Here is a 27,156-nt window from a genome sequence, read left to right as displayed (position 1 = left end):
GTTGCTTTATATCCATTATATCAGTTGATGAACCTCTTTCATCCAGATTCCCCTAACTTTTATGGGGATGTTGGGCAGGTTAAAGTGGCAGCAAGAAGAGATTGCACAGGAAAAGACAGTGACAGATTAAGGCAGCTGTCTCACCAAGTTAGTTCAAATTTATTTTATATTTACTAGCTTTCAGTTCATTATAAGTTATTATTTGTTTACATTGCCTACAAAATTGTTTACCCACTTACATAAGAAAGGAGGTGCTGTTCTCTTTGAAATAAGGAATTTGATACTGAAAGTTAATGTTATATTACTTTCATGATTGTCATTTCCAAATACATACCTAAGAAGGATTATAGTTGATTACTGATTGCAGTATGCACACTTACAATTGCTGGTTTCACTTCTCCCATTGCTGGTTTCACGTCTTCCATTGCCATGGTGAATAATTTGACACCTTATGATATTCAGATTAGAATTGACATCAGTTGCTCTTGAGATGCTGTCAAACACCAGGTGCTTCATTTTGCAGATTATACATTGACCAAGAGACTGCAACAAATGTGGTTGTGTTATGAGTTTAAAATATGGGGATTGTCTTCTTTGTATTTAATGCACTGGACTAAGGAAAGCAGCATTTCTTGTCCAAGTACAGGCAGTCCCCAGTTATCGGCGATCCAGTTTTATGGTGCTTGTTTAGCGCCATAAAATCGGTGATTTATGGCGCCATAATGGGCCTAGTCTGGTTATCGTCACCATAAGCCCCATTATGGCACCATAAATCGCCGAGTTCGGTCAATGGCGGTTTTCGCTTATTGCCACACCCTCGAGAACAGAATCCGTGCTGATAACCTGGGACTGCCTGTACTTCCTGACTTCAAAAATGAAGTATGGTGAAGCCATTTCTTAAAGAAAATTCCATGACCCACACTGTGTAAGTATGTTCTTGAGGCCACTTGGGGTTTTGTCAACATAAATATCACCAGGCTTTATTAGCACATAGTACATACCAACAGATTTTATGTAAGTAACTTAGCAAGTAATTACTACATAGCTAAGAATTTCCAAGTACTGACAGCTAAAATTGGAAAGTTGCAGTAGTGATTCTTTTTGTTTTTGGTGTAGGTAGGAGTCCTGACCACTATCAGGGTAGAAGAGGAAAAACACAGCAAAGAGCTCAATTTATTTCTGCCGGCTTTCAACGAAGATTGTAAGCAGCAACTACTGAAATTTGCATTTCATTGTGTACCGGTTGTTTACAATACTATCATTAGTTAAGTATTGTAATTCTTTTTCATAGACAGTCAGCTTTTGTTAGTTAGTCAGGCATTTATTAACAGACTTTGGACCAGTATACATTAATAGACTTTTTTGCTCTTTTCATCTGAAATTGTCTGACTCGGGAGTATCAAGTATCCATTATTGCAGCCTTTGATTTCTGTTAGGTACAATTTACATACAATTTGTACTAAATGTAGGGGTCAAGTTTGCTCTCCACAATTGACTTGCGATGAGTGTGTAGGCTGGGATGATAGGCAATGGAGGGTGTCTTCTTACCTTTCCAAATTGGAGAAGGATAGGAAGTTTAAGGCAACTGCTAGGTATGAAAGATCATTAGCTATCCAGGAATCTTCAAAGTCTTCATCTGGAGTTCCCGTTATTTGAGTTTTGTCTTCTAAACCCAGTCTTTCTTCCACACCACCTAATCCTATTCCCAGCTCCCATGCTTCCAAACCCAGTGTCATTGCCAGTCTTGAGGTGAAGTTTGAGCTCTTGGCTAACTCCATTGCTCAGTTAGGGGATTCAGTGCGTTTTCTTCTCGTTAGAGAAAAAAGTGAAATATTATTGGAGGAGCTGGCTGTCTGCCCCACCAATTCTCCTAGGTAAAGGTCCCTGAAATAGTCCCTACTCCTGGAAGAAGTTGTACCAGAGGCCTTCTTGCAGTTTCTGCAATAGCCCAGAGACGTTTTCTTCAGGAAATTCTCCTGTTAAACATACAGAAGGAGACTTTTCATGACCTGCAGTGAGACGTAAGTGTCCAAGTTCGGTGCGCCCATTTATTTGCGCCAGTGTTACCTTCAGCTCTGCAAGCTGTACCAAAACCTGTTTCTGTTAGATCTCTCACACCTGGGTGCTCTAGTGTGCAAGAGACTGTAGGTGTGCTGGAGCACCCAGTTCTAGTTAATGTATTAGCTTCCGAGCGCCCAGTGTCACCATGGCGCATTTTGTCTCCTGCTGTGGCCCACATGCATGTAATACCTGTTGGCCATGCTTCCGTTTCTAAGTGTATAGTGGCTCTGGGTCACTTGTTGATGCATGAGTGCCCATTGGCACCTGAGCTCCCAGTGACACCTAAGCACCCATTGGTGCATTAGCATCCCAGTGGTGCATGAGCGCCCACTAGCGCCAGAGCTACCTTTTGTGCCTGAGCGCCCATTGGCGGAATCTCCCTCTTTGGGTGTTTCTGCCTTTGCCCAAGGCAACTTCTCAGGTCTTATCGAGTCTTCTCGATAAGACCTTATTTGTAATGTTTTCCTCGGCTGAGATGCCTTCACAGCATGTTCAAGATTTTCAAAGTAAGAAGTGTTATGGATCGGGCAATTGGCACCTTTGGCAAGAAACAAGAAGATTCAGGATGGTCCTTCAGGATCAGCAACCATTTCCTCCGACCTCTTAGCAGTCATTTCATGCTTAGACAGAGGCATAAAAGACAGTTCCCTTGAACTTTCTTTATGTTCACTATGTGCATCCTTAAGAAACGTGAACTGTGGTGCTCCTTTACTTCAAAAGGTGTAACTTCGGCCCAGAAATTGGCTTTCCTTTTTTTTTTTGGCCGCTCGTTCGTGACTTCCTCTTTCCACAGGGTGTGGTGAGTGGAAGTGCCCCTGACTTGCAGAATTCAAACCAGGATCTGCTCTTACAATCAACAAAGCGCTCCAGGGAGGCACCAGCATTTAGTACTAAGTCCTCTTCTTTTTTGCAACAATTGCCCTTTCGGGGTGGCAAGCAGAGACCTCAGCCCAAGACAAGAGGAAACATGCATTTTACATCTAAAGTGGTCAAGAAGTTGTCTTCCAACCCCACCCCTAAGAAATGAGATCAGACAACCCCTTATAGCAGTATGTGCCAGACTCCATTTCTGGCAAGAATGGAGCTGAAGACGAGAAGAACAATTGGTGGTAGAGGTCCTTAAGTTAGGATACACAATTCCTTTCACCACCAATCAGCCCTTAGGCTCAGAGAAGTATTCCACTCTGCCCGAAGAGGTGTCTGCTCTTCTTCTAAAAGAAGCAATCGAGAGAGTGGAGGACCTAGAATCCAAAGGCTTTTACAATCGCCTGTTTGTGGTCCTGAAGTCGTCGGGCAGATGGAGGCCAGTGGTAGATGTTAGCACACTGAATGTCTTCTTATTGAAGTCAAAGTTCAGAATGGAGACAAATCGGTCCATTCTTGCTTCCATACACGAAGGGGACTGGATGGTCTCCATAGACATGCAAGACACGTACTTCCATGAGGGAGTACCTGAGGTTTGTCTGCAAAGGTCAAGTCTTTCAATTTCATCCCTTTGCTTTGAACTGACAACAGTGCCACAAGTATTCACTCGTGTGCTTGCTCCTCTAGCGAGTTGGCTCCATCTCATGGGGGTCAACATCGCTCTTTATCAAGACGATTGGATCCTTTGCCCTCCATTGGAGTTAAGCTGCATGGGAAACCTGCAGAAGACCTTGACGTTGGCTCGAGAGCTAGGTCCTCTGATAAATTACAAAAATCCCTAATAGTCCCAACACAACTGATAGTGTAGGTGAGAATGACTCTGGACGCTTTGTTTTCAGACTTTTCCCTCCCCCAAGCGAGTAGAGCCATACCTTCACAAAGTGGACAAATTCCTTGCTCCCCCAAAGTGTTCTACAAAGGATTGGATGAGCCTCCTTGGAACTTTGTCCTCCATCAAACAGTTCGTTTCACTGGGGAGGCTTCACATGAGGATCCTACAGTTGTATCTTCAGGCCAAGTGTAACAAGAAAAAGTGGTGGAGGTCCGAAGAAAGGCTACTGGAAGGCAAGTCCCTATCTCCACTGAACCCAGAGCTAGGTTTTTATGCAGATGCATTCGACATAGGCTGAGGAGTGCTGCTAGAGAACAGGGAGGTATCCAAGGAGTGTAACATGGAGCAGAAATCTTGGCACATCAGCCTAAAAGAGTTGATGCCTAGAAGCCTGGTATTACAAGTTTTTGCATCAGAAGTCCGAGGTAGGGTAGTTGCATTACATTCGGACAACACAACAGCCCTCTTGTACATTTCCAAATAAGGGGGAACCCACTCCTTCTCTCTCTGCAAGGTGGCAAGAGACCCTCTTCTTTGGACCAGCACAAATCGTACAAGGATGGTGACAAGATTTGTGTAAGGCAAGATGAAAGTATTAGCAGACCAACTCAGTCGTCAAAACCAAGTCATTCCTATGGAATGGACTCTGGATCCAGTGGTCTACATAGAGCTTTGGATGTTGTGGGGAAGACCAATGATAAACTTGTTTGCGACCGCCAGAAATCATCTTCCACTTTACTGTTCTCTGGTTACGGATCCAGCGGTATGGGCAGTGGACACCATGGTCCTAGACTTATCATACAAGGAACAACTCTGTGCCTTTCCTCCCCTAGGAATGATAAGGGAAGTCTTAAAGAAGTTCCAGACACACAAGAATGTTTTGATGATTCTCATCACCTCATTCTGGCCACTCAGAGAATGGTATCCAGACCCAATAAGTCTGTTAGCAGATTTTCCCAGGTTACTCCCCCAGAGACAAAAACTGGTCAGACAACCACACATAATGAGGTTCCACCAAGTATTATCTACACTGGCTCTTGACAAATTGTCGTCCAACTCCTCAGAGCTAAAGGCTTTTCTAGAGCGACTGCAGAGGCAATCTCGAAATGTAGGCATCAGTCATCCTGTAACTTCTATCAAAACAAGTGGTCCATTTTTCACTCCTGGTGCAGAAGAAATAAAGTCTCTTCTTCTCCAATGTCTGTGACAGAGATCTCTGATTTTCTTCTGTATCCAAGGACTTTGAGAGGTTTGTTTATGTCCATGATTAAAGGATACATAGCAATGTTAGGCTCTGCATTCAGACACAGAGGCTTAGACTTGTCGACAAATCGAGACTTATCAGACTTAATTAAGTCTTTTGATACCTGCAAGAGTAAGAACACACAGTAGGTATCTTGGAATTTGGATGTGGTCTGAAAATGGCTGTCTGGCCCTCCTTTTGAATCCCTGGCTTTTGCTTCCCTCAGGTCTTTAATCAGGAAGACCCTTTTCCTAGTAGCCTTGACTTCGGCCAGAAGGGTAAGTGAGATTCAAGCCCTCAATAAAAGGGTTGGGTTCTCAAACAGAGACAGCTTAGTTTCCTATACTTTGGGATTTCTTGTGAAGAACAAGAATTCTGCCAAGCCTTAGCCTCATTTTTTCCCCTATTAAGAACTTGACTAATATGGTAGGAGCGGAAGATAAAAAAAGGGTCTCTATGTCAGTGAGAGCTGTGAAATTTTACCTTTGCAAGACTGAAGATATTAGAGGGGCTTTTAATAACTTGTGGTGTTCTGTTAAGGACCCCTCTCTTCCTCTCTCTATGGATGCTCTCTCGTTCTTTTTTAGAGATCTCATTCGTGTGGCATGTTCCCAGGTAGTCCAATCCACATACTGGAAATGTAAGTCGGTCTTTGCGACACATTATTTGTGTGAAGTAGAAACAATTTTTAATGAATGCAGTACCTTGGGTCTGTCCGCAGTGGCTGGCATGCTTCTTGGTGATGAAGCATTCCTTCCTACTGTACCCTTTGCCTTGAAAACTGGTGTTAGGTCATAGGGGAGTCTGGGGGTACTTTGTACTGGATATCTCCAGAGTCGTTAGTAGGATGGTGGTGTTTTTATATCATTTGGTGCAGGTCATTGGTATTCTGGCTTTTATTTTATGGTACTGTGCCCAGGGCAGGAACATTGTCTGTGCTTTACTAGCGCTTGGAAAAGTCCTCGCTGTAAGACTCCCACTATGTAGCAGGTGAACCTTGGTAAATACAACCACACCTCTTTGAATTAGGATGAGCTGTGCCAGAGGCAGCAACTTTCTGCAATAGCTCTCTTAACAGTTAAAGAAACAACAAGCATTATGTTAATGCTAGCAGCTCTCTACTCTCATTATCATTAATGCTTTGGAATAGTTCTCATCCATGAATCCCACCGTCTTACAATGTATGAATCAGCTATGTAATTACTTGATAAGTTGCTTACATAAAAATATTTTTATAGTAAAATGAGATTTATGTATATGTATATGTACTTACCAGATAGTTACAGAATGGGAGCCCACCCTCCTCCCCTTGTAGGGGCCTTCTTTTACATAATTGAAGCTGGATATTAGGACAAATTTCAAGGTTACCAAATGAAACTCCAACCCTCCTTAACCTAATTTATTACCTTAATATTACAGTATGAAACTTACTCTATCTTATCCCTAGCTCATCAAACCTATCCTCTTATCCCTATCTAACTTAGCCTAACTTAAGATTAGTACTTAATATTACATACTTAGGGGGCCGGCCGGAACCCTTATATATGGGGGTATAGGGCGAAAAATGCAAAGTCATGAAAAAATTCATGGAGCTTCATATGGCAATTGAGAATATGTATACGAAATATTTTGTCAAAATTCCTCTTACTTTCGTAGTTACAGGGTAATTAGTTAACGTAACTCAATAAGCCTAAAACATTGATCCGTACAAGAAAATGCAATATATTTCTTCTATTATCGTAAATTTTGATAATTATTGTCAAAGAAATTGGGAGAAATGGCATCTGTAGACATTCCCTGAGTCGAGAAGGGAGACTTCACTTCGGTCAGCTACCAAGTCCAACCATCAGTGCGAGCACAAACTTCAAGTAGTCTACACGTTCGATTTCACCTCTGACATTCGCTTGCTTTTACGTATGTTTATGTATGTTTCGGCAAGAATTTCATCATGCCAATGAGGAAGAGACGAGGAAAACATCTCGCTAACATACAGACGAAGAAAAATCGCTCAAGTATTATTACAGAATATCATAATATACGTGTAGTTAGTAAAGAGAGAGGGGAGGGTTGCGTAGTAATGCCCCCGTCTTGCCTGACAGCACACGTCACACTGTGCCCAAGGCTACAATCTTTGAGCAAAGAGATGTTCATTTATGATAAATAACAAAGTTGTGGTTTTTTAATACCCAAAATGGAATATGAAATTCATAATAATCATGATTTATTAAATTGTCTTTGTAAAAAGAGAGTACACCTTCGAGTTTCACCTCTGACATTCTCTTGCATTTACGTTTGTTTATCTTTGTTTCGGCAAGAATTTCATCATGCCAAAGAGGAAAATACAAGGAAAACATCTTGCTAACATACAGAAGAAGAAAATTCGCTGTAATAAGCTGAGTTAGTGAAGGGAAGAGAGAGAGTTGCGTAGGGAGGAGTGCCCCATCTTGCCTCAAGCAGTGCCCAATATATGAGCAAAGGGATCATCATTTATGATTAAATTATGATAAATAAAATAGTTTTTGTTTATTAATACACAAAAAAGAAATATGCATTCATAATAATCATTATTTATTAACATTGTCATTATAGAAATACGAAGGAAAACTTTGAACCCCTGTATCTCAAAACTATACTTATTGACCTTCAAAATCTATCTTCTCACTTAGTTTTAAAGCTATAACATTGGAATTAGGTATAACTCAGAAAGACATTATAGAACAATCAAATAGAGCCCTTTTTTCCAATTTTTGTTTCGTCTTTTTTTTATAAATTTTTTTTCTCCTGATTTATAAGGTTTATTTTTTTACCATATTAAAAATTCATATCTAGCAAAAAAATTACTTTTAGAAAAAAACTCCTCATTCGATTGGAGGTCTACATCAGGTCTATATATGGTAGTAATCCTAGGTCTTAATATTAAATATCAAGGGAGGAGATACAATTTGAAAAATGGTTATTTTTGAGATAAATTGCCCTGGCGTCACAAAACCGAAGGTCAGAGGCGAAAATCATATGCGGTTTGGAGATGTCCCAAGTCACCTTATTAAGTGGTATGAATATCAAAGTCCTGTCCTTAAAAAATGGCATTAGCCGGCCCCTTTAATATCACCCCGACCACCTAAGAATCTAAACTTATTTCCTTAACTTTCATATTGCAGCCACCATCTAAGTATTTCAATCTAATATTGGTCTTAATCCTCTAGTTTCCCCCACATAGAACAGAAACTCTTTCAATATTTGAAAGATAACTCTATTATGTCCACTTGGGATTGTCAAGCAAAGATTATTTGAGAACCAAATGTCTTTTTTCTCTTTTTCTGTACTTTAAATCGATCTACTTTTAATTTGAATCCTGTAAACAACTTCACTGTAAAGCTGATTCACCCTCTGATTCCTCTCTCCATGGTTTTGAGTTCCATGGAAAATATCTCACTTTTAAATCACTAGAAATGTAGAGTAAATCAGATTCTAGGTTCCCATAACTGATTTTCAAATTGATTTTTCCATATTTCTAATAGAAATGTTCAGTAAAATGCCAGTTTTTGTCATATGCCCATTTATCCAATTACTAATGACTACACAACAGCAAACTATAGATATTACGTATTTGCTGCGAAGCAGAGCAAGCTTTCAATGGTGGGTATCCACGTGGAAGGGGAGCGCAACTTGCTCACTCATCCCCATCGGCCAAACTGCAATGAAGAAACGAAACCAAACATCACTTAAACAATCCCTCACCCACAAGCACAGCATATGAACGTAATAATAAAAAAACATTAATAATATCTCAAAACTACACTTTCAAAATTGCCCAAACAAATCAGACATTTATAATCATACAAATGCATTTTTTTCATACTACCACACCCTCTCATGGATGATAGGGCATAAATAAACTGAGCTCTTTGCTGTGTTGTTTCCCTTCTACCCTAATAGTGGGCGGGGCTACCTACATACACCAAAACATAAAGAATCGTTATCGCAATTTTCAAATTTTAGCAGCCAGTACCTAGAAATTCTTAGCTTTGTAATTACTTGGTAAGTTTAGTATATGAAATCTCATTTTATTACAAAAATATTATTTCTGTCTTTCCATACCTTGAATCCTTTAACCTGCCTTGCACTTTTGTATATGTATGTTGGATTCATCACCCTTTTGTGGAAAGACAACCCTATCTTATCCAATAGTACATAAATACTTGAGAGAAGTATCTTCTCAATCAGTCTTCTAATCTTTCCATAAATCTTGCAGCAATATCCTCATCAATAAATGCATATTTTCTAAGTTTTTTTTTATTTTATTTTTGAGCTCATGTCTATCGTGGAGTCTGCAGAACAAATCCTTCCCCTTTCCTAAATGAATTTCGGATTGGATTCTTAGCAACACAATATGTTGCCTTTCAATAAAACACTATTTTCATCTCTGCTGATCACAAATTCAAAGTTGTCTCAATTTTTACCAAACATATCTCTCACTGAGGATACAATTTTGACAGCACCGGACAGTACAAATTTCTTTTTCTTTTTGAATAATAACCTTCAAGTCACTTCTGAGACTTACTTTTTCATTGTACATGCATTGAGAATCTGTCTTTCACTTACTGCAATGACTTTACAGGCTATCTTGGATTGGCTAGATTTTCCAGCTTCAATAATTATGCTGCTTGATGCCATGTTAACCAACCACATAAGAGCACCAAACAAAACACAAAGGTGATATATCAAGAGACCATTAAACACAGCAAAAGAAGACTTACTTGTTTGAGATAGTGGTCAGTGCACCGGATTTGAAATTAAACATTTAAAATTCCTGGAATTTATATTTTGATAAGGAGTATTATATACTTTCTCATTATGTACTGAATTAACTTTTAAGATGGGTCATCTGTATTTGTTTTATTTTTTTATATCTAGGCCCTGGTTCAATGAAAATCTGTCTCAACTGAGAAAATATGTTTAGGACTTGAGTACCACCTCAAGCACACGTGTCTAAAATCCTTGTCCTTCATTTATATGAATACCCTAGTTTACCATCAGTGTAATGGTAACAAATGAAGCAAAACACCTTGTCATTTGAGTATATCAGTGTGTATATCAAACTTTGGATAAATGTAACAAGACCATTTGGTAATCTGTCCGTGTAAAGAATTTTGGATATATGCGTCAGTTAAACAGAAGGCTGATTAGATATGCAAGAGACCTGTCCATCATGAATTTGATAAACTCCCCTACCATTTCCCTTCCTGTTCCTTGGCTCCTAAACTTTGTAGACTCTTGCAGTCAAATTTTAACCTGTCTGAAATTGTTTCTGCTGATGTTTGAAAGACAATGCTTTTCTTGTTTTTTTTAGCCCCTGCAAAGCCACCTTATTCCTCAATTTTTCCACTGATCCTTGGGCATCAGTTTTTCTATTACAAATATTTTTTTATGTTTCTCCACCTTCATCTTCTGATATGAGATTCTAGCTTTACTTGAGCATTTTTTTGTTTTTCTTTGTGGAGAATAATTTCTCCCAGTAAAAATTTTTCATAAAGGCAGCCTCCTCTTGCTGTAAGAAGTATTCTACCTACTGCTAAGTATCTCGTTTTCCCTTCTGATCCTCCCAAAAGGTAAATAATTTTTCGTATTTGCCGGTGAAGGAAAATAAATGTGAGATAGATTACTAAGGGAAAATTCTTGCCAGGTTGTTTGTCTCTGCTTGAGCTACAGTTGATAGTTTTCACTGGAAAATATTTTCACCAAGGATTTAGTAGTTCATTAAGTAGCAGTTATTCTAAAGTGACTGTTAAGATTCAGTGGTAAATAAGGTCTTGGCTTTCCTTATGCCATATAGCTTGCAGGATCTCTCTTTTCACATTCATTGTTCCTCCTCAATTTGAAATAAAAGAAACAAGAGTGAAGAAATTAAGGAAAACAGTTTTTCTGTATTTTATAATATAACAGTCTTCTATTGTGCACATCCATAGTAGATTACTGTGGCATCCATTATAATACATATATAGGAGCACGTTGAAAACTGAAGGAAAGCCCTAATAATTTATTCTTAATGACAATTATACTTTTGCAGGTCACATCTATTCCTACTAAGTAGATTGGGAAAAAATTTAGCACACTAAATATTGGTAATCACTTGAACTTTAGTGGAAATTAATCCTTCGCATGGAAATATATTTTTGTAAAACTATAAAACTAATTAATGACATTTAAGATTAAATTTAAGCAACATGTTACTAATAGAATCACACTTAAAACCAGACATTTATCAAGAATTACTTTTAATTATCTTGTCATTTTAAATACTGTTAATCACTTGAAGTTTACTGAAAGTTAATATTTCATCTTGAGAAACAGTTTTATAAAACAAGAAATTATTTAAGGTAACTTTTAAGCAACCTATTTATAGAATTCCACTAGAAACTAGACATTTATTGAGTAGTAGTTTTATTATTTTGTCATTTTTCATCAGGTATTCCTCTTGGATACACAGAGAAGTGGAATATCTTCTACAGTTGACAATCCAGATGCTGAGGATCGTTCTTTCATTTTCTTGCTGTATCCAGAAGATCAAGGACCTGCTAAAATTATAAGATACTGTGACCTTCCAGAAGAAGGGGAGCCTGTACGAGTGCCTTTCCGCACATTGGTAGTTGGTCTCTTAGCACATCAAATTCTCTTACAAACATTGGGAACGCTGCTAGTCCAAGGGTCTCCACATATCATACCAAGGTATTCATATTGTTTATTTTCTACATATTGAATTTTGGTTTCCCCTTTGCTTTTTTATTTTTGAAAGTCTCTGATTTAGTTTGCTCAAGAATATTTTGTACTTTTCAACTTTGAGTTAATGGGTTAGCAGTAATTTACATGTACAGTAAATGTACATCAGTACTATTGCTGATACTTTTGCTTTTCAGACAACTCTTGACTTTAAGAGAACGTTATTTGCTGAGGAAGTAAAATTGTGTATGTGTACTTGGTAAATCATACTGCAGCAATAGTATAATCAAAGTGGCACATTCGTATTATACTGTATATTGCTTTTTTATGACAGTTTAAGAAATTCACTTATTTAGAAAAGGATGTTAAAAAAAATAAGTATGTACACTCCGGTCCCAAATTATGCATGTTTGAATTGTGTGATTCTCCTTTTATGCAGTCGCTAGTTCTCAAAAATAGATTTTCTGTATCTGCGAAGCCATTCTAAGTCTGTGAGTCACGCGCCGCAAAACATATCAAATCTATTGTCTTTTCAAGTATTTTAGGGGGGCCCGGGGCAGTTGCTGGTATCTGAGAGAAAGGGTGGGGGGAATGCTTGGAGGAAAAAAACTATTACATATTCCTCCATGGGGAAAGCAAGAGAAAGATTTCCTGCTCAGCCATTAGCTAAGATGGAAGGTTCTGCCTCACGTATTTGTATGAGTGATCAGTATCATCATCATCGTCATACATATTATTCAGATCTGTGAAGTGTATGCTGAATGACTGGTATCATCATCATCGCCATAGGTATTATTCAGATCTGCAAAGTGTATATTCTGAAGGCATCTGCTCAGCCATAAGCTAAGACGGAAGTCTCCGCCTCACACATTTTTTTTTCATTTGTTACAAATAGCGCAGTGTGTATGAATGATTGGTATCATCATCATCACCATACGTATTATTCAGATCTGCGAAGTGTATTCTCATCATCCGCATCATGTATGCATCTGCTAGAAGCCGAAGAGGAAGACCTATTTTCTCGAAGCTAAAAAGCTTGCCCTTAAGTTAAAGACAAAGAAAGGAGCAACTTCCATTTTGGCAGCAGTCGACATCTTGAAATCCGTCATTGCTGAACATGAAGTAAGAATTTTTTTCTAGGTTAATTTGTTTTGACTAACTTTTGGCCTTTGATCATTTATTTTTTCTATTGTTGAAATAGGTTTTGATAAAAATGACTATTAAAAATGATTAACTGAGAAACAGATGTGTTTGAGAGAGAGAGTGTTGAATTTTGAATTTTTATCATTTCTTTTTAAGAAATTGTAATTTCATATCATATTTTGAATTTTCATCCGTTCCTTTTTATCATAGAATAAATTTATATGAAAACAATTACATAGTGAACTTGCCGGACAAAGAAACTGAGACAGGTGCTCGTAACCAAGTTTGTTAGGCCTAACGGGAGTGAAGACACACATGATCTACTAGTCCTCAAAACCTCAAATTATTCACAAAGCCTTCCTTCAGTAGAAGAACTCTTCATGGAGGATGAGATAGAGGAGTTTGAAGGTTTTTGGGTAGAGGATAGTTAGAGGAAATTCAATCCAAAAGGTTTTTTAAAGGAAATGACTGTATCGTACAGTATACTTGCATCCAATGATGGCATTGTTTGCGTGTGGGAGTTTTCACCATCCAATGTATAATTTTAAACTTTTTCAAGTTATTAAAACCTTTTTAATATTTTATTTATCCATAAGAACAATTTCATATTAGAAAAAATTACAGTATAGTACATAGAAAGTATTGAAAATGGGTAGTATAAAAAAGTTTGACTGGGTAAATTGCCGTTTGCCTTGACCCTAATGGAATTTTCCCATAAGGTATGTGTTTCGAAATCTGCGAATTTCCAATTCTGCGAGGCCGGGGATCGACCAAATTCTCGCATAATTGGGACCGTACCGTACTATATTATTGTATAAATAAAATATTTTTGTTTTTTCAGCTTGGCTAATGTGCTTCTGCAAGGTGTAAACTTCTCAGATCATGAAAATGATGAGGGACACATTGCTGAGTGTGAAGGGAAGGTGCCAGGATTCTTACGTTACATGTCTCCTGAACAGATTCAGATAATTTTGGATGCCTTGCAACTATCTTACACAGCAGCAGTTGAATTTGATCGTCGTCCAGGACTGAAATTTTTTATTCAGAAGGTAGCTCAGGCAGAAAGGGCAGCTAATTTATACAAGCAAGCAGGTGCAAGTTGGACCTTAAGAATGGTAACACTGTTTGACCTGACTTTATCTCAAGTAAAGCATGGATTAGGTTTAGATGAAGTCAAGAATGTCCTTGAAAAGGAAATGAGAGCTAAAAATACACTCAAAGAAGAGCAACCAGATGGTCCTTCACTGGAAAAGCCGTTAGATGGTGAAATCACACCATTGCAGGAAAAACCTGAACGACCAAAGAAGTTACTGAAAGATGACACTATGCAGTATATTCATTTGCTGAAAGACTCATTTACAGAATTATGCAATGTTTACTTAGATCTTGTTATTGACCGAGATGGTCACTACTCAGCTGTTGATAAGATCAACGATCAGCCTATATTTTTCCTTACAGTACAACCTGACGAATTTCCAACAGGACATCGCAAAAGTCTTGAACAGTGGACAAAGAGCTTAGAAGAATTCAATGAACATTATCTGAAAGGAAAAAGAAAAGACTCTGAAACTGAAGACAAGGACTCTTTGTCAGGCACTATGACTATTGGTGCCAGTCATGATATTGTAGATCCTGCTAAAATTACAAAGAACACTGAGGGACCATTTAACATAGAGCCTGAAAGACACAAGGAATCTCACACAAGCTGGTCAACTAAAGAAGAAGAACCCTATGAATCTAGGCCATTCACATTAGCAGATCTGGCACAAGAATACAGTTCTGATTCGGAAGACTCAGAAATATTAGAATATGCAGAAGGAGATTCTGGTGTTGCCAGTTTGACTGGTAAGTATTGTTGTTATTCTGTTTTTATGACTAGAATGTCTTATAAGAAGAATGTTGTTTAACGGGTGGTCTCATAATCCATATTATTCCATAAAATACACATAGGTTTTAAAATCTATCCTCTTGCACTTATATTAATGAATGATAATTTTGAGGCTTCTCTGCAAGTGAATATGATGAAAATTTGGATTTTATTTTCAGGAGGTCAACAGAGTGTTTATAGAGTCGTCACTGAACGAGAAATAGCTAGTTTAATGACTGATTATAGACGTAGGAAAAACCAGCATTCCTTGCCATCAATGCATCGTGAGAAAAGAACAAATCCATTCTTGGAAAAGAAAGCTACTAGACCCATTGAGCCTGTACCTCCTGAAATTGAAGAGCAAAGGACAAATAGTCTCATGAAGGTTAGTGACCATTGATACACCCAACCTTCTTTTTTTTCAAATGTTCAAGCTAAATTTGCTCTTGCTGTTTGTGAAATTTGATTTATTACTAATTCATGTAGATATGAATGTTACAGGTGTTCCCCGAGTACAAATGCTCTACTTGATATAACAAGTTTGCGATGGGTTTAGCTTTCTGTATCAAAACAACCTAATACAGATACATAATAGGTGTATGATTCTCTCTCTCTGTAAGGGTAATGTAAGATGTACTTGAAATTATACTACTGTAAAGTTTTTTATGGTAAAGCATGTTGTACAATGTTTAAAATATTTGTTAATTATTTTCATTTTATTTTCCAGTCTGGAAAATAAAAGAGAGAGAGAGAGGAGAGACGAGAGAGAAGAAGAGAGAAGAGAGAGACGAGAGAGAGAGGAGAGGGAGAGAGATGAGAGAGAGAGAGAGAGAGAGAGAGAGAGAGAGAATATTGTGCTCAGTATGGGACCCAACCTGGAATGAGCTTAATAGATACATAACTACATTATATAAATTTACTGTAAATAATTTTTATCATTAAAATCAGTATTTAGTCACATATATAATAGTTTTTAGTCACATACATAATATGAAAATATACAATAATTAGTGAATAAATAGTGTTGGGTTACAAAGAAAATGCAAATTAATAATAATTTTAGTGATATGGTCAATAGAAAAAATCTGCAAATTAGTGAAAGCTATCACCCTAATCATAGACCAGATGTTATCTTATCCCAACAAAGAATTGAAACTAAGAATTAACCATACTCGCTTGACCAATGGGCCCCTTTTAGAGGTGGAACTGAACCAGTCTTTGTGCATTGCAACTCTCTACTCTGTTTAACATTTGTTAATTGACTGTTAACACACTGCAGCATGCAAAAGACATGGAGCTGCTGGCAAAAGTATTTGAGACCTGCTAAGTCTTAATGTCAACTTCTATAATCTAGTAGGATATTTGCTTGTAGGTTTTTATTATAGAATTTAAATCCCTTTGGTTTTATATCACTGTACAACCCTACAATTTAATTTTGTAAGGTTTTGAATTTATTTAATATATGCACTTTTGACGGTTTATTATTTTATTCAGTCTTTTAAGAACTACTTTAAGACAAGGCAATAGTAAGAGGCAGAGTAAAGGCGTATTCTGATTTATTGACACAAAATCCCTGACAGGTCAAAAACTCTTGTAAGTGAAAAAGTAGCATTTGGCATTAATGAGAAACAGAGATATCTATATACAACCAGATGTGTTTTCTCACACCTGAAAAATGGTCAATTCTATATACAAATTAGAGTTCAATATATATGGTTGGAAAGCTTGTAATGTCTGACATGCATTAGTAATTACAGTTCTAACAGTGTCAAATGTGTAAAAGATCATTTGAGTCAGGAACACTGGATCAGTGTGTCGCATAGATTTTTGTTTTGAAGCGAGGATGCTCTGAGTGTCCCGGTGACCAAGTGAGACCTCACAGTACTCCATCTCTGAAAGTGGACCTAGGGGAGTGGATCACAGTACTCCCCTTCCGAAAGCAGTCCTAGGGGAGTGGGTCAAAGTCTGCAACATAGGATGGTTTTAATGTATCTGTGGAGACCCAGGTGATCCTCCTGTCCAACATCAGTTGGTATGTTTTCTCTCTCCGTGGCATTATGCAATGTGGTCCCAAGTAGGGACCACACTATATACTTTGCTCTTTTGAGGTCTTTGGGGATGTATTCTTTCCTTGCTACATCATATGTTGTCTTTGCAAGCATAATGCTTTCCAATCCTCTACAGATATCTGGAAGAGTCGTGGGTTCTGTCGGATTTTGAAAACTTCCGACAGTATTGCCAACCAACTTTTGTTTGTAGAGTGCTTTTTCCAGCGATGCACTGATTGCTGCATGTAGGGCTGTTCTTAGTCCTAGTAAGACCCACAGTATAATTCCTTTCTCTAACTCCCACCTTGACATCTGGCAGCAAGGGAGCTCTATAAGGCGAAGGTGAAGTTGGCTCCCCTGTCGCTCATTATGTATTCCTGTACTATTCCATGCCTGCTAATCCAGTTTGTTGGTGCTCTCACACAATACTCTGCTGCCTGCTGCCTTACTGTATTGCTTCTGTTCATCTGTGTGCCTCATTACTTTTGATGTTTGGCTTGGGAGGCATCTTGTCAACTTTTTGATATCCACCTTCATTTCCCACCAGATTTACTGCTCCAAAAGGGTTTAGGTGGCTGATGCACCGAACGGGTGGGACAGGCTGTGGGCAAGGTTGAAGGATTTTTTTGCTCAACCCTAACAGTAGGTATGAGCGAAGGCATCCGGTACTCATCTTGCAAACAATGGTCATCTCTTCGTCATTGATAGGTAGGGCATGCCACTTAAGGGCTGGGTTCTCCCACTGAAGTCACTGTAGGTCCACGTTATCCTTCTGAGCCAATGTTATTTTGGAATATGATATCCCAATGACCCGATCTGGATGGTACTGATGGAGTTTTGTCTGCCACATTGTTGGAAGAGCCCTTGAAGTATCCGATAGTACAGTAGTGTTTGGCTATCGATAATAGGTGACGCTGCTGTCTTGCTGACTATCTCCACTTTCGGTGAAGGCGTGTCCCAACAGTTGATGGTCCATCAGCACCATGAATTGTTGTCTTTCTAGCATGTGGCAGATGACACTGTGGACTGTCAGTAACTCAGTTGAATGTAGAGTACATACTTTTGTTCTACTGGCAATAACTTCATACTGAAGAATGCCAAGGGGGGACAGCCTTTCTCGGTGTCTTGAGCCCCATGCCTGCCATTATGCTACTCGTGTCCATCGTTAGGGTGAGGGACCTATGGGGTAAGGGAAAGATTAATGTGGCATCAGTGGTGATTGCTTTTTTGGCTAGCATGAAGGCTTTATTTTGTTTTTCATGCCAACATAATTTTCTAGGTTTTCCTTTCAAGCAATCACATATATGTATTGGAATCTTTATTTCAGCCTGCAAGGTTGCATGTGAAACAGTGGTAATAGTTAGCCATTCCCATGAATTCTTGGACTGCTTTGATTATCAGCTTCAGGAAGTTGGTGATTGCTTGGACCTTTCTCAGGAGGGGCTTGACACCTTTTGTGGTTTATTTGGTGGTCCAGGAATTCCACTGCTGGTTTTTGCCCATTCACATTTGTCCTTTCGGAATACGGTATAAGTCTGCTTTCTTTGAGTATTTGCAGGACTCACCTGAGGTCTCTCTCTCTCATGTGTTGTTTGATGTTGGGGCTGAATATGAGTAGGTATAGGCTGTCCTCAGTTATCATCGGGGGTTCTGTTCTCGGCGGTATACTGATAAGCAAAAACTGCCATTAACCGAAACGTGGCAATTTATGGAGCTTAAGCCGCTGATAACCAGTTAATGGTGCCTCTGTTAGGTATGTTATGGCTCCATAACTGTTATCGGCACCTTGTGGCACTGATAACTCAAACTTGGCCCATTGTGGTGCCATAAATTGCCAATTTTATGATGCTAATAACTGAAAATTGGCTCGTTACGCAGCCATAAATCGCCAATTTTATGGCGCTAAACTGAATCACCATTAACCGAGTCCATCGATAACCAGGGACTGCCTGTATGTCATCGTCACAGAAGGGTAGGTTGCCCAGGATTTCATCCATCAGACATTGAAAGGTCGTACCTGAGTTCCAAAGGCTGAAGCAGCTGTAGTTAAAGCTGTACATGGTGAAGGGAGTGATAATGGCCGTTTCTTCTGTGTTCACCTTTGCATCCAGGACTTGGAAGAATCCCTTCAGCTGGCCTGTCTTCGTAAATATTTTGGCATGTTCCATATGGTTTGTTAAGTTGGCGGTGTTCGGCAGTCTTGATGTTGAGTCTCCGGTAGTCACTGCAGGGTAGCCATGTGCCGTCAGGTTTTGGTACCATGTGGAGGGGGGCTGCCTAGGGGCTGGAGGCTTTTTTTGCATATTCCTGCTTATTCCATATCCTGGAATACATATGGTAGAAAGTTTGCAATGTCTGTCATGTGTTAGTAATTACAGTTCTAACAATGTCATAAAGTAGTTCTGAAAATTGCATAAAAGATCTTTTGAATCAGGAGCACTAGAGCTATCTGTGTTTTTTAAAGAGTACTCTTTGTTTTGAAGTGAGGATGCCCTGAGTGTCCCGGCGACCGAGCGGGACCTTGCAACTTCACGTTCTCCTCACAGCACTGAATGACCCACTGGTCTAGTGCTTGCTAGTAAGCTTAGATTTAATTCTATTCCATTCCATTGACATAAGATGTATGTACATGCAACTTTTTTTTTATGGAATATTATGGACCCGTACTTATCACCAGAGGTTTAATGTACAGTAGACAAGATTTTTTGCTTTAAAACCTGCATGGAGAACATAGGAAGACCCCAACACTATATGTTTGCTAAGTGACTTTTAAAAGCAGCTAATGTAGTTCATCCATTTCGGAACTAGGCACCAGAAGGAAGTTGATGCTCTAAACCCAGATCTTGCATACTGTCAAGATATCACTAATAGCAAGGCTGTAATCACCCTTCCAAACCAAGAGAACAGTCATAACTATGGTCTGGTGATGGCAGAATAGTGAAGCAAGACCAGTATATTGAATAAAACATTAAAAGCTTAAGTGTATTAAAAATATTGAGAACAAAATCATAATAAAAATACCCCAAAAAGAAGGGCTAATAAAGATCACAAAAATTACTGCCAAGCACCAGACTGCCAATTCATGTGTCATCTCAAGGCACTTCATATATGTACTGTACAGTATTGGAAATAAACCCCAGCATTATCACTTCGCACCTGACGAGAGAGAAAAAGGGAGAGAGCACCAGATGTCATCATCCTACCCAGGCAGTTTGTCATACCATCCACACCAGTAAGGGGTACCCAAACCAACACCCTCCTCCAGCTAAAAAGACCACAACACTTAAGGGACCAGACATTACAGCATCAACTTTTGACCAGTCAAAATTCAGTCAACCTGCCAAATTTACACCACCTGCTTGTTATATATAGTACCTGTGTAATGTGTATCTTGATTCATTCATTCTGTTTAACTCTTAGTAGATCGTCATCAGAGTTTTTGTTGAAATGTCATATGAAATAAAACTACAGCAGCAAAATATCTTTACATAACCTTAGGATTGATATACCAGCTATATACATGCTGATGAGGAAGTGGTTATGTGATACATAAAGGCTGTACAATGAATGCAGTAGAAACTAGTATTTTTAAATCTTCTACCCTCAGAGAATGTCTTTTTTCCAATAATAAACTTACCGCTGGTAAAAGTATCCAAAGTGATATGTTGTTTCTATAAACTTTAAGTGTTGCATTAAATAATCTACAGATAATACAATAGTAACATCATTTGTAATTACAAAACAAACATGAAATGTCTTACTGCATTGCATTTAGTGTTCTGATATCATCATGTTTGATAGTACGTATTCATAGAAATATTCACACTAGTGCATATTTCCCACACGAAGAGAAAAAATTAATTGGCAATTGTTAGTTGGAAAATTGTAATCTGCAACTCATCAAATATTTTATATCGTGAAAATTGTATTTACGTATCTTTTTCTTTTCCAAACAGGATAGTGAAGCGCACTTAAAAGTATGGACAGAGATGGTAGTTACTGTATTTGATCTCATAAGCCAGTTAAGTGACTCTGAACTAAAACCATTACTGCCACTCTTGTTCCCTACTATGCGTTCTTTGACTGCACATGCCCATGATCCCCACTTGCGGCAAGTTGTTGCTGAACTTCTAACACGGGTGGCTACACTATATGGTTTTAGTCCTGCAGAATGAAAATTTTATAGATATACATATAGATATATATGATAATTTATTTTGAACTCAACTTGATAATATAATATTTATAACTTAAATGAAAAACATAGTAATTTTGGTATATTTAAAAGTTATTTTGAAGACCCATAGCTAATATTTGATCTAATTCTTGTATTTTCCTCATGTTCCTTGTAATATACTACTGTAATATTAATTCTTTCCTCTAGTCAGTAGAATCTAAAACAGAAAGACATTTAATTCAAGATGTTCAAAATATTTACCACAATATGTATTGTCAATGCCTCTAATGCTGTAGGAGAATGACCTCTGTTTTACCAAAATCCAGCCACAAATGCTGCAACTGGTTCTAACAGTGTTGGATAGTTATTAATTGTATACAGGTCGACCATCACTTATCTGAAAATCGTTAATCTGGTTCCACCACTTAATCTGGGAGTAATTTCAGCTAGTTCAATATAAATTTTTCTAGGCCACTGCACCAACCTGCCGTTATTGTTTGTTGGCGCGGTACATACGTTCCTTCCCTATACACACGATTGCATTTATCTTTTGGGTTGTAAAAAAATTAGCAAATGCACTAAAAATATCAGTGAGAATAGCATAAAATGTAAATAAGAAAATTATACGCATAACACAAAACAAAAGCTGTTAGAAGCTCTTCAATGCCAGCAAATGAGTTTGAGCGTATGTACCCTACTTACAAAATTGCATTTATCTTTTGGGTTGTAAAAATATTAAGTTAGAAAATGAAGCAAAATATATATAAGCATAGTGTAAAATATAAATTTAAAAATCAAACATATCAGTATGAACCAAAACAAGCTGTAGCAAGTTTTCTGTCGCCAGGGAATGAGTTTGTGCGTTCGTACATACCTTACGCACATGAATGCTTTTACCATTTGGGTTTTAGAAATAAAAAATTAAATGATATAAGTGAAAATATATATGAGAATACTAGCATAAAATATGAATATGAATTTAAAAAATCATAAACAAAACAATATGAATCAAAACAAGCTGTAGCAAGTTCTGATGCCAGTGAATCGGTTTGTGCATTTGTACATACCTATGCATATGATTGCATTTATCTTTTGGACTGTAAAAATTGTAAAAATGGGAAACTACACTAAAAATATAAATGAGAACAGCATAAAATACAAATAAAAACATCATAAGTGTTACATCAACCATAAACAAGCAGTAGCAAGTTCTCCAGTGCCAACAAATGAGTTGATGCATTTGTACGCACACTAGGCACACGATTACATTTGTCTTTTGAGGGGGTGAAAATGAAAAATGAGAAAATAGAGTAAAAATTTAAATGAGAACAGTGCAAAATATAAATAAAAACATCATAAGCATAAATACACCAACCAAAAACAAGCTATAATACGTTCTCTGATGTAGCAAGTACTCTAATGTCAACTACTTAGTTTGTTCATTTGCACATATACCTATGCACATGATTGCATTTATCTTTTGAGCTGTAAAACTAAGAATGAGAAAATACAGTAAAAATATAAATGAAAATTGCATAGAAAAATTTTTTAAATTCAAAGATGATGGAAATGAGAATCCTGGCAGCCTTTCACCTAACATGTAGCTAAATGTGCTTAGTTCTAAATTCCAGCTCTTTACTATGGAAGAGGCAGCGATAAACTTGCTTGTGTAAGTCAATAATATTATTACCTGTACCATTTATTTTGCCTGTGCTTCATTAAAATTTAACTTTATTTTAATTTAACATTTCTTTATGATTTACAGGGTATTTTAAAGGTAGGATGAAGTGGTTATCTGTTGAGTTAGTGTACTCTAACCTAATTAGTCTGTAATCTGGGAAAATCACAAATCCGGTGCCCTGCAGGTCCCAGGAATGCCAGATCAGTGAAGGTCTACCTGTATTTTATTTATATGGTTATTTAGTAAAAAAATTCAAGGCTTACAGAACTGCCCATTGTCCTTGGCTTTCGTTATACTTGGTAGATTGATCAAGCCACCTAGTTAAAATTTAATTATATCTGGTGATAAATAACTGTTGTCGCATAATTAATATTCAGTGCATATTATATAAGCTGTCAAATTCATATGCAAAAAATATCCTGGAACCACCTAGAAAAAACTCCTTAGCTGTTGTCAGCAGATTTTTCTATATTTTCCATACAGCTGGTTCTTCCCCTACAGGTCAAGAGGCAATGTGAACATATATGATGTACTGTTTACTGTGTTAGATTTAAGTCAAAAGGATACAGGCTGAGTTTTGTGGATGAAGAGATTTATTTTTCTCAAGATAATTATGTGTTACTACTTTGATTTTCAACTTAAAGCGTTTTGTGAAATACTGTATACAATAAATCATGTTTCTCTAGACAATTATCAGTGTTGTGATCTGCAAATTTTAGCAAAATACTGTACAAAATAAAAGACAGAAGAAAATTGCAAGCATTGTATTGAGGTATTGAGGTTTGCTTGCTAACAAGGATATTTTACAAAAATATAAAAGAAAAGTACTAAAATTAGGAAAGCTGTCAATTATTCATTGCTATATGTATCATTATTTTGGCAGATTATCTATTTCCCCCGAGTGTATGTAAATGCTTTTCTAACTTTCTTCATGTTGAAAGTATTGACCATTAAAATTTTAATTAATAATTGTATGGTTTAAGTTTCTGATTAACATATCTGGTGTGTGTTTTTTTAGCTGTTCTAAATATACTTATATTTTTTACTGTGAGGTAAGTAGGTGATTAGTTTCTCAAGCTACATTATTTATTGCTTTTTCATAAATATAGGTTTGTTCAGCACCATATAAAAAAACAAATCATGTCAAGATTGTATTTGAATTATTTTTCATGTCTTGAATAACTGTATAATTATTGATTGTATGTATGCTCAAAGCTTTCCTATTTCAATATTAATTTCTTTTGCCCATAGTAGGTTAAATTCTTGTAGTCAAAATCGTGTGTGTTTACTAGGAAGCAAAAACACATTTTTTAATATAGTAAAGGTCATCTAGGGAAGTCAGAGGAAGTGCTTAGACAGGAAAAAGTGGATACTAAATCCAGAGACTACTTGACTACATATAACTTATGTGGGGTCTGAGGTAGCAGACCTTGATCTATATTTTGATCCAGATTCCCTAAAAGGATGTCAGGGGACCTACAGGCACTCCCCGGGTTATGACGGGGGTTCCGTTCTTGAGACGCGTCGTAAGCCGAAAATCGTCGTAAGCTGAAAATCGTCGTAAGCTGAAACATAATAAAAAAATCCTAAGAAAACCTTACTTTTAATGCTTTAGGTGCATTCAAAACTATGTAAACTGCATTCTTATTGCATTTTTCACAAAAACACTTTAAATATTGATTATTTTGTATTTTTGGTGTCATATTTCATCTGCCAGATCAGCGTTTGTAGGCGTCGTAACTCTGGAGCATGCGTCGTAACCCTGGAACATGCGTCGTAACCCTGGAAATAATTTTTAATGAATATAATAGAAAAGCGTTGTAACCTCGGAACATCGTAAGCCGAGACCGTCGTAACCCGGGGACTGCCTGTATATTGTTCTTGACAGATCATAGTTTCTCCTCATCCCCTTTAACAAGATGAAACTGATATAGTATTTCTGTGTCAGAGTACATGAGGCCAACAGTAAGTAAAGTAGACTGGGAGGAAGCTCCCAAAGTATGAACAACTGCCTTGTTGTGCTGGTGAGAATAGACCAACAAAAGATTGCTTACACAACCAAGCTGAAGATGGTGTCAAGCATGCAGCAGGATGTCCATATATATACATATAGTGAACAATCATTAGCCCTACTAATCAAATCTTAGTAAAGTGCAACTTTTGATGAGTCACGAGAAATCAAGTGAAAGATATTTCTCAGGAAAGTAGTATTTTCCTAATTTTGGGCCAAGAAAAAAAATTGTTGCACCACTTGGGCTAAGGAAGATTATTCTGCAAATAAAAGAAAAAAAAAACATTTCTTTGCCTTTTCCAAAAAAGAAAGCTCTCCAAAACAACTGCTTAAAAGCCATGACAAATTAAAAGTAAATTTGGAAAGTAGACAGTGGCAGTGATTCCAAGAATACTGTTCTACATATTGCCTTTTCATCAACTTCATTACTAACATGATTCTTGTTGCTCATCTTATCTCTCCCTTGAAAATAGCTGGTATGTTCATATTTTAATGACAATAACCAGTTCACAGGATTACAACATAACACCAGTACTCCAAACTGATCCAGGTAGACTGGATTTGGAAGCCTTTTCAGAGTCTGGACTGTGCTGGATGTTGGCAAATTAAGCTAATTTCTTCATCCTGTATTATTAAGGGTATAAGTCACAAAGGAAAGTGAAACACTGGAGTAGCTACAAGATCTTTTGACTTTACGTCCTTTACTTAGCAGACTGACTGACATACATGAGAATCTGAGAAGACAAGAAACGGTCATATAAGTGACATATAGGGATTAGTATAAAGAGATTAGTACCTAAAATCCAACACACCTGGAGAATTAGTAACCTTCCCAAACGAACATAACCATGGGTACAATTTAAGAGGTTTACAAAAAGATTAAGTCCAACTGCTCAGATGCAGGGACAAGAAAATTAAAGGATAATACAGGGTGACAACTGATCACATTCAAACCTTTGGTAAACAAAAACTTATTCACGAAACATATTAAACATACAAATACAGAGAAAATATATATGAGGCAACTAATTTGTATTTAAGTCTGTCATTCCTAAACATGTTATAATTACAAGGGTCTAAATAAAACAGGCCATGACTAAAATTGAAATACAATGGGAAGTAAGTTGTATATTGGCAAATTCTAAAAGATTTTGTGATAAGACATCTTTTGATCTTGCAATTACTGAACTACCAATCCAATTTATCCAGTGGTTGTTTTCACTTAAATGAATTAATATTGCATTAGATGTTTGGCCAGTTTTGACAGAATATTTATGCTGTTTGATTCTTCTAAACTTTTGCTAGATTGCCCAAGATAAAAGGAGGGGCATCCATACATGGAGATTTATACATTATGTTGTTGCTTTCCCTGGGGTCATTTTTTTATTAACATTCCTTTTACTGTGTTATTATAAGAAAAAACGAGGTTGGCCTTAAAAGATTTTAACAATGATTTTATGGTTTCAAAATCTGTTTAATAAAATAAGGCAATCATTGTTAAAATCTTTTAAGGTCAACCTCGTTTTTTCCTATAATAACACACTAAAAGGAATGTTAATAAAAAAGTCCCCAAGGAAAGCAACAACATAATATATAAAATTCCATGTATGGACTGCCCCGCCTTTTATCTCGGGCAATTTGTAACATGTTTAAGAATAACCTCAAAAATACAATCACAGACTTAATTATAAATTAGTTGCCTCATAGATATTTTCTTTGTATATGTATGTTTAATATGTTTTGTGAATAAGTTTTTGTTTACCGAAGGTTTGAATGTGGTCAGTTGCCGCCCTGTATTGTCCTTAAATTGTCTTGTCCCTGTGTCTGAGCAGTTGGACTTAATCTTTTTGTAAACCTCTTAAATTGTATCCATGTTTATTTTCATTTGGGAATGTAACTAATTCTCCAGGTGTGTTGGATTCTAGGTACTAATCTCCTTATAATCCCTATCTGTCACTTATATAAACCTTCCTTGTCCTCTCAGTTTCTCATGTATGTCAGTCTCCTAAGCAAAGGACGTTGAGTCAAAAGATCTTGCAGCTACTCCAGTGTTTCACTTTCCTTTGTGGCTCATACCTTTATTTATGCATTTATCACATTCCAAACTTTTGTGATTCAGTTATACATCCTGTATTATTTAGAAGTCAGGAATAAAAAACAAAGACGAGGGTAATCAGCAAGAGGAAAGTAACTTCTACTTAAGTTGTTCCCCAAGCCTTCATGAAAACTAGAGTGTACCAAAAGGTTTGTAGCTTAAGTCACTCCAAGATTTCACTGGCAATAGATACTGTAGTTATCCATAAAGAATATGTAAAAATGGTAGCATCACTGAGGAAGACTAGGAAAAGATGCTTGTGTCACTATGGAGGATATGAACACCAGTGAAAGCTACCACTTGTTTCTGTCCAGGGCACTCTGGTGACATGGCCATTATCTGAATTCATTTTGTAAG

The 27,156-nt window shown here is 37.3% G+C and overlaps 1 protein-coding gene across 1 annotated transcript; it reads left to right on the top strand.

Moving 5' to 3' along the window:
- Positions 1 to 23,663, top strand: LOC135226488 (brefeldin A-inhibited guanine nucleotide-exchange protein 3-like; the record flags this gene model as incomplete). Its single annotated transcript, XM_064266103.1, is given in 5 exon segments — positions 1 to 147; positions 11,527 to 11,786; positions 13,762 to 14,765; positions 14,967 to 15,172; positions 20,792 to 23,663. Coding segments are annotated over 5 exon segments (1,836 nt in total), but the record flags the coding sequence as incomplete, so codon positions are not given.
- Positions 23,664 to 27,156: the final 3,493 nt, after the last annotated feature.

The sequence above is a fragment of the Macrobrachium nipponense genome, chromosome 14 (genome assembly GCF_015104395.2).
Source record: "Macrobrachium nipponense isolate FS-2020 chromosome 14, ASM1510439v2, whole genome shotgun sequence".
NCBI lineage: Eukaryota > Metazoa > Arthropoda > Malacostraca > Decapoda > Palaemonidae > Macrobrachium > Macrobrachium nipponense.
The sequence above is the reverse complement of the archived record's forward strand: the minus strand, read 5'-3'. Positions and strand labels throughout refer to the sequence as shown.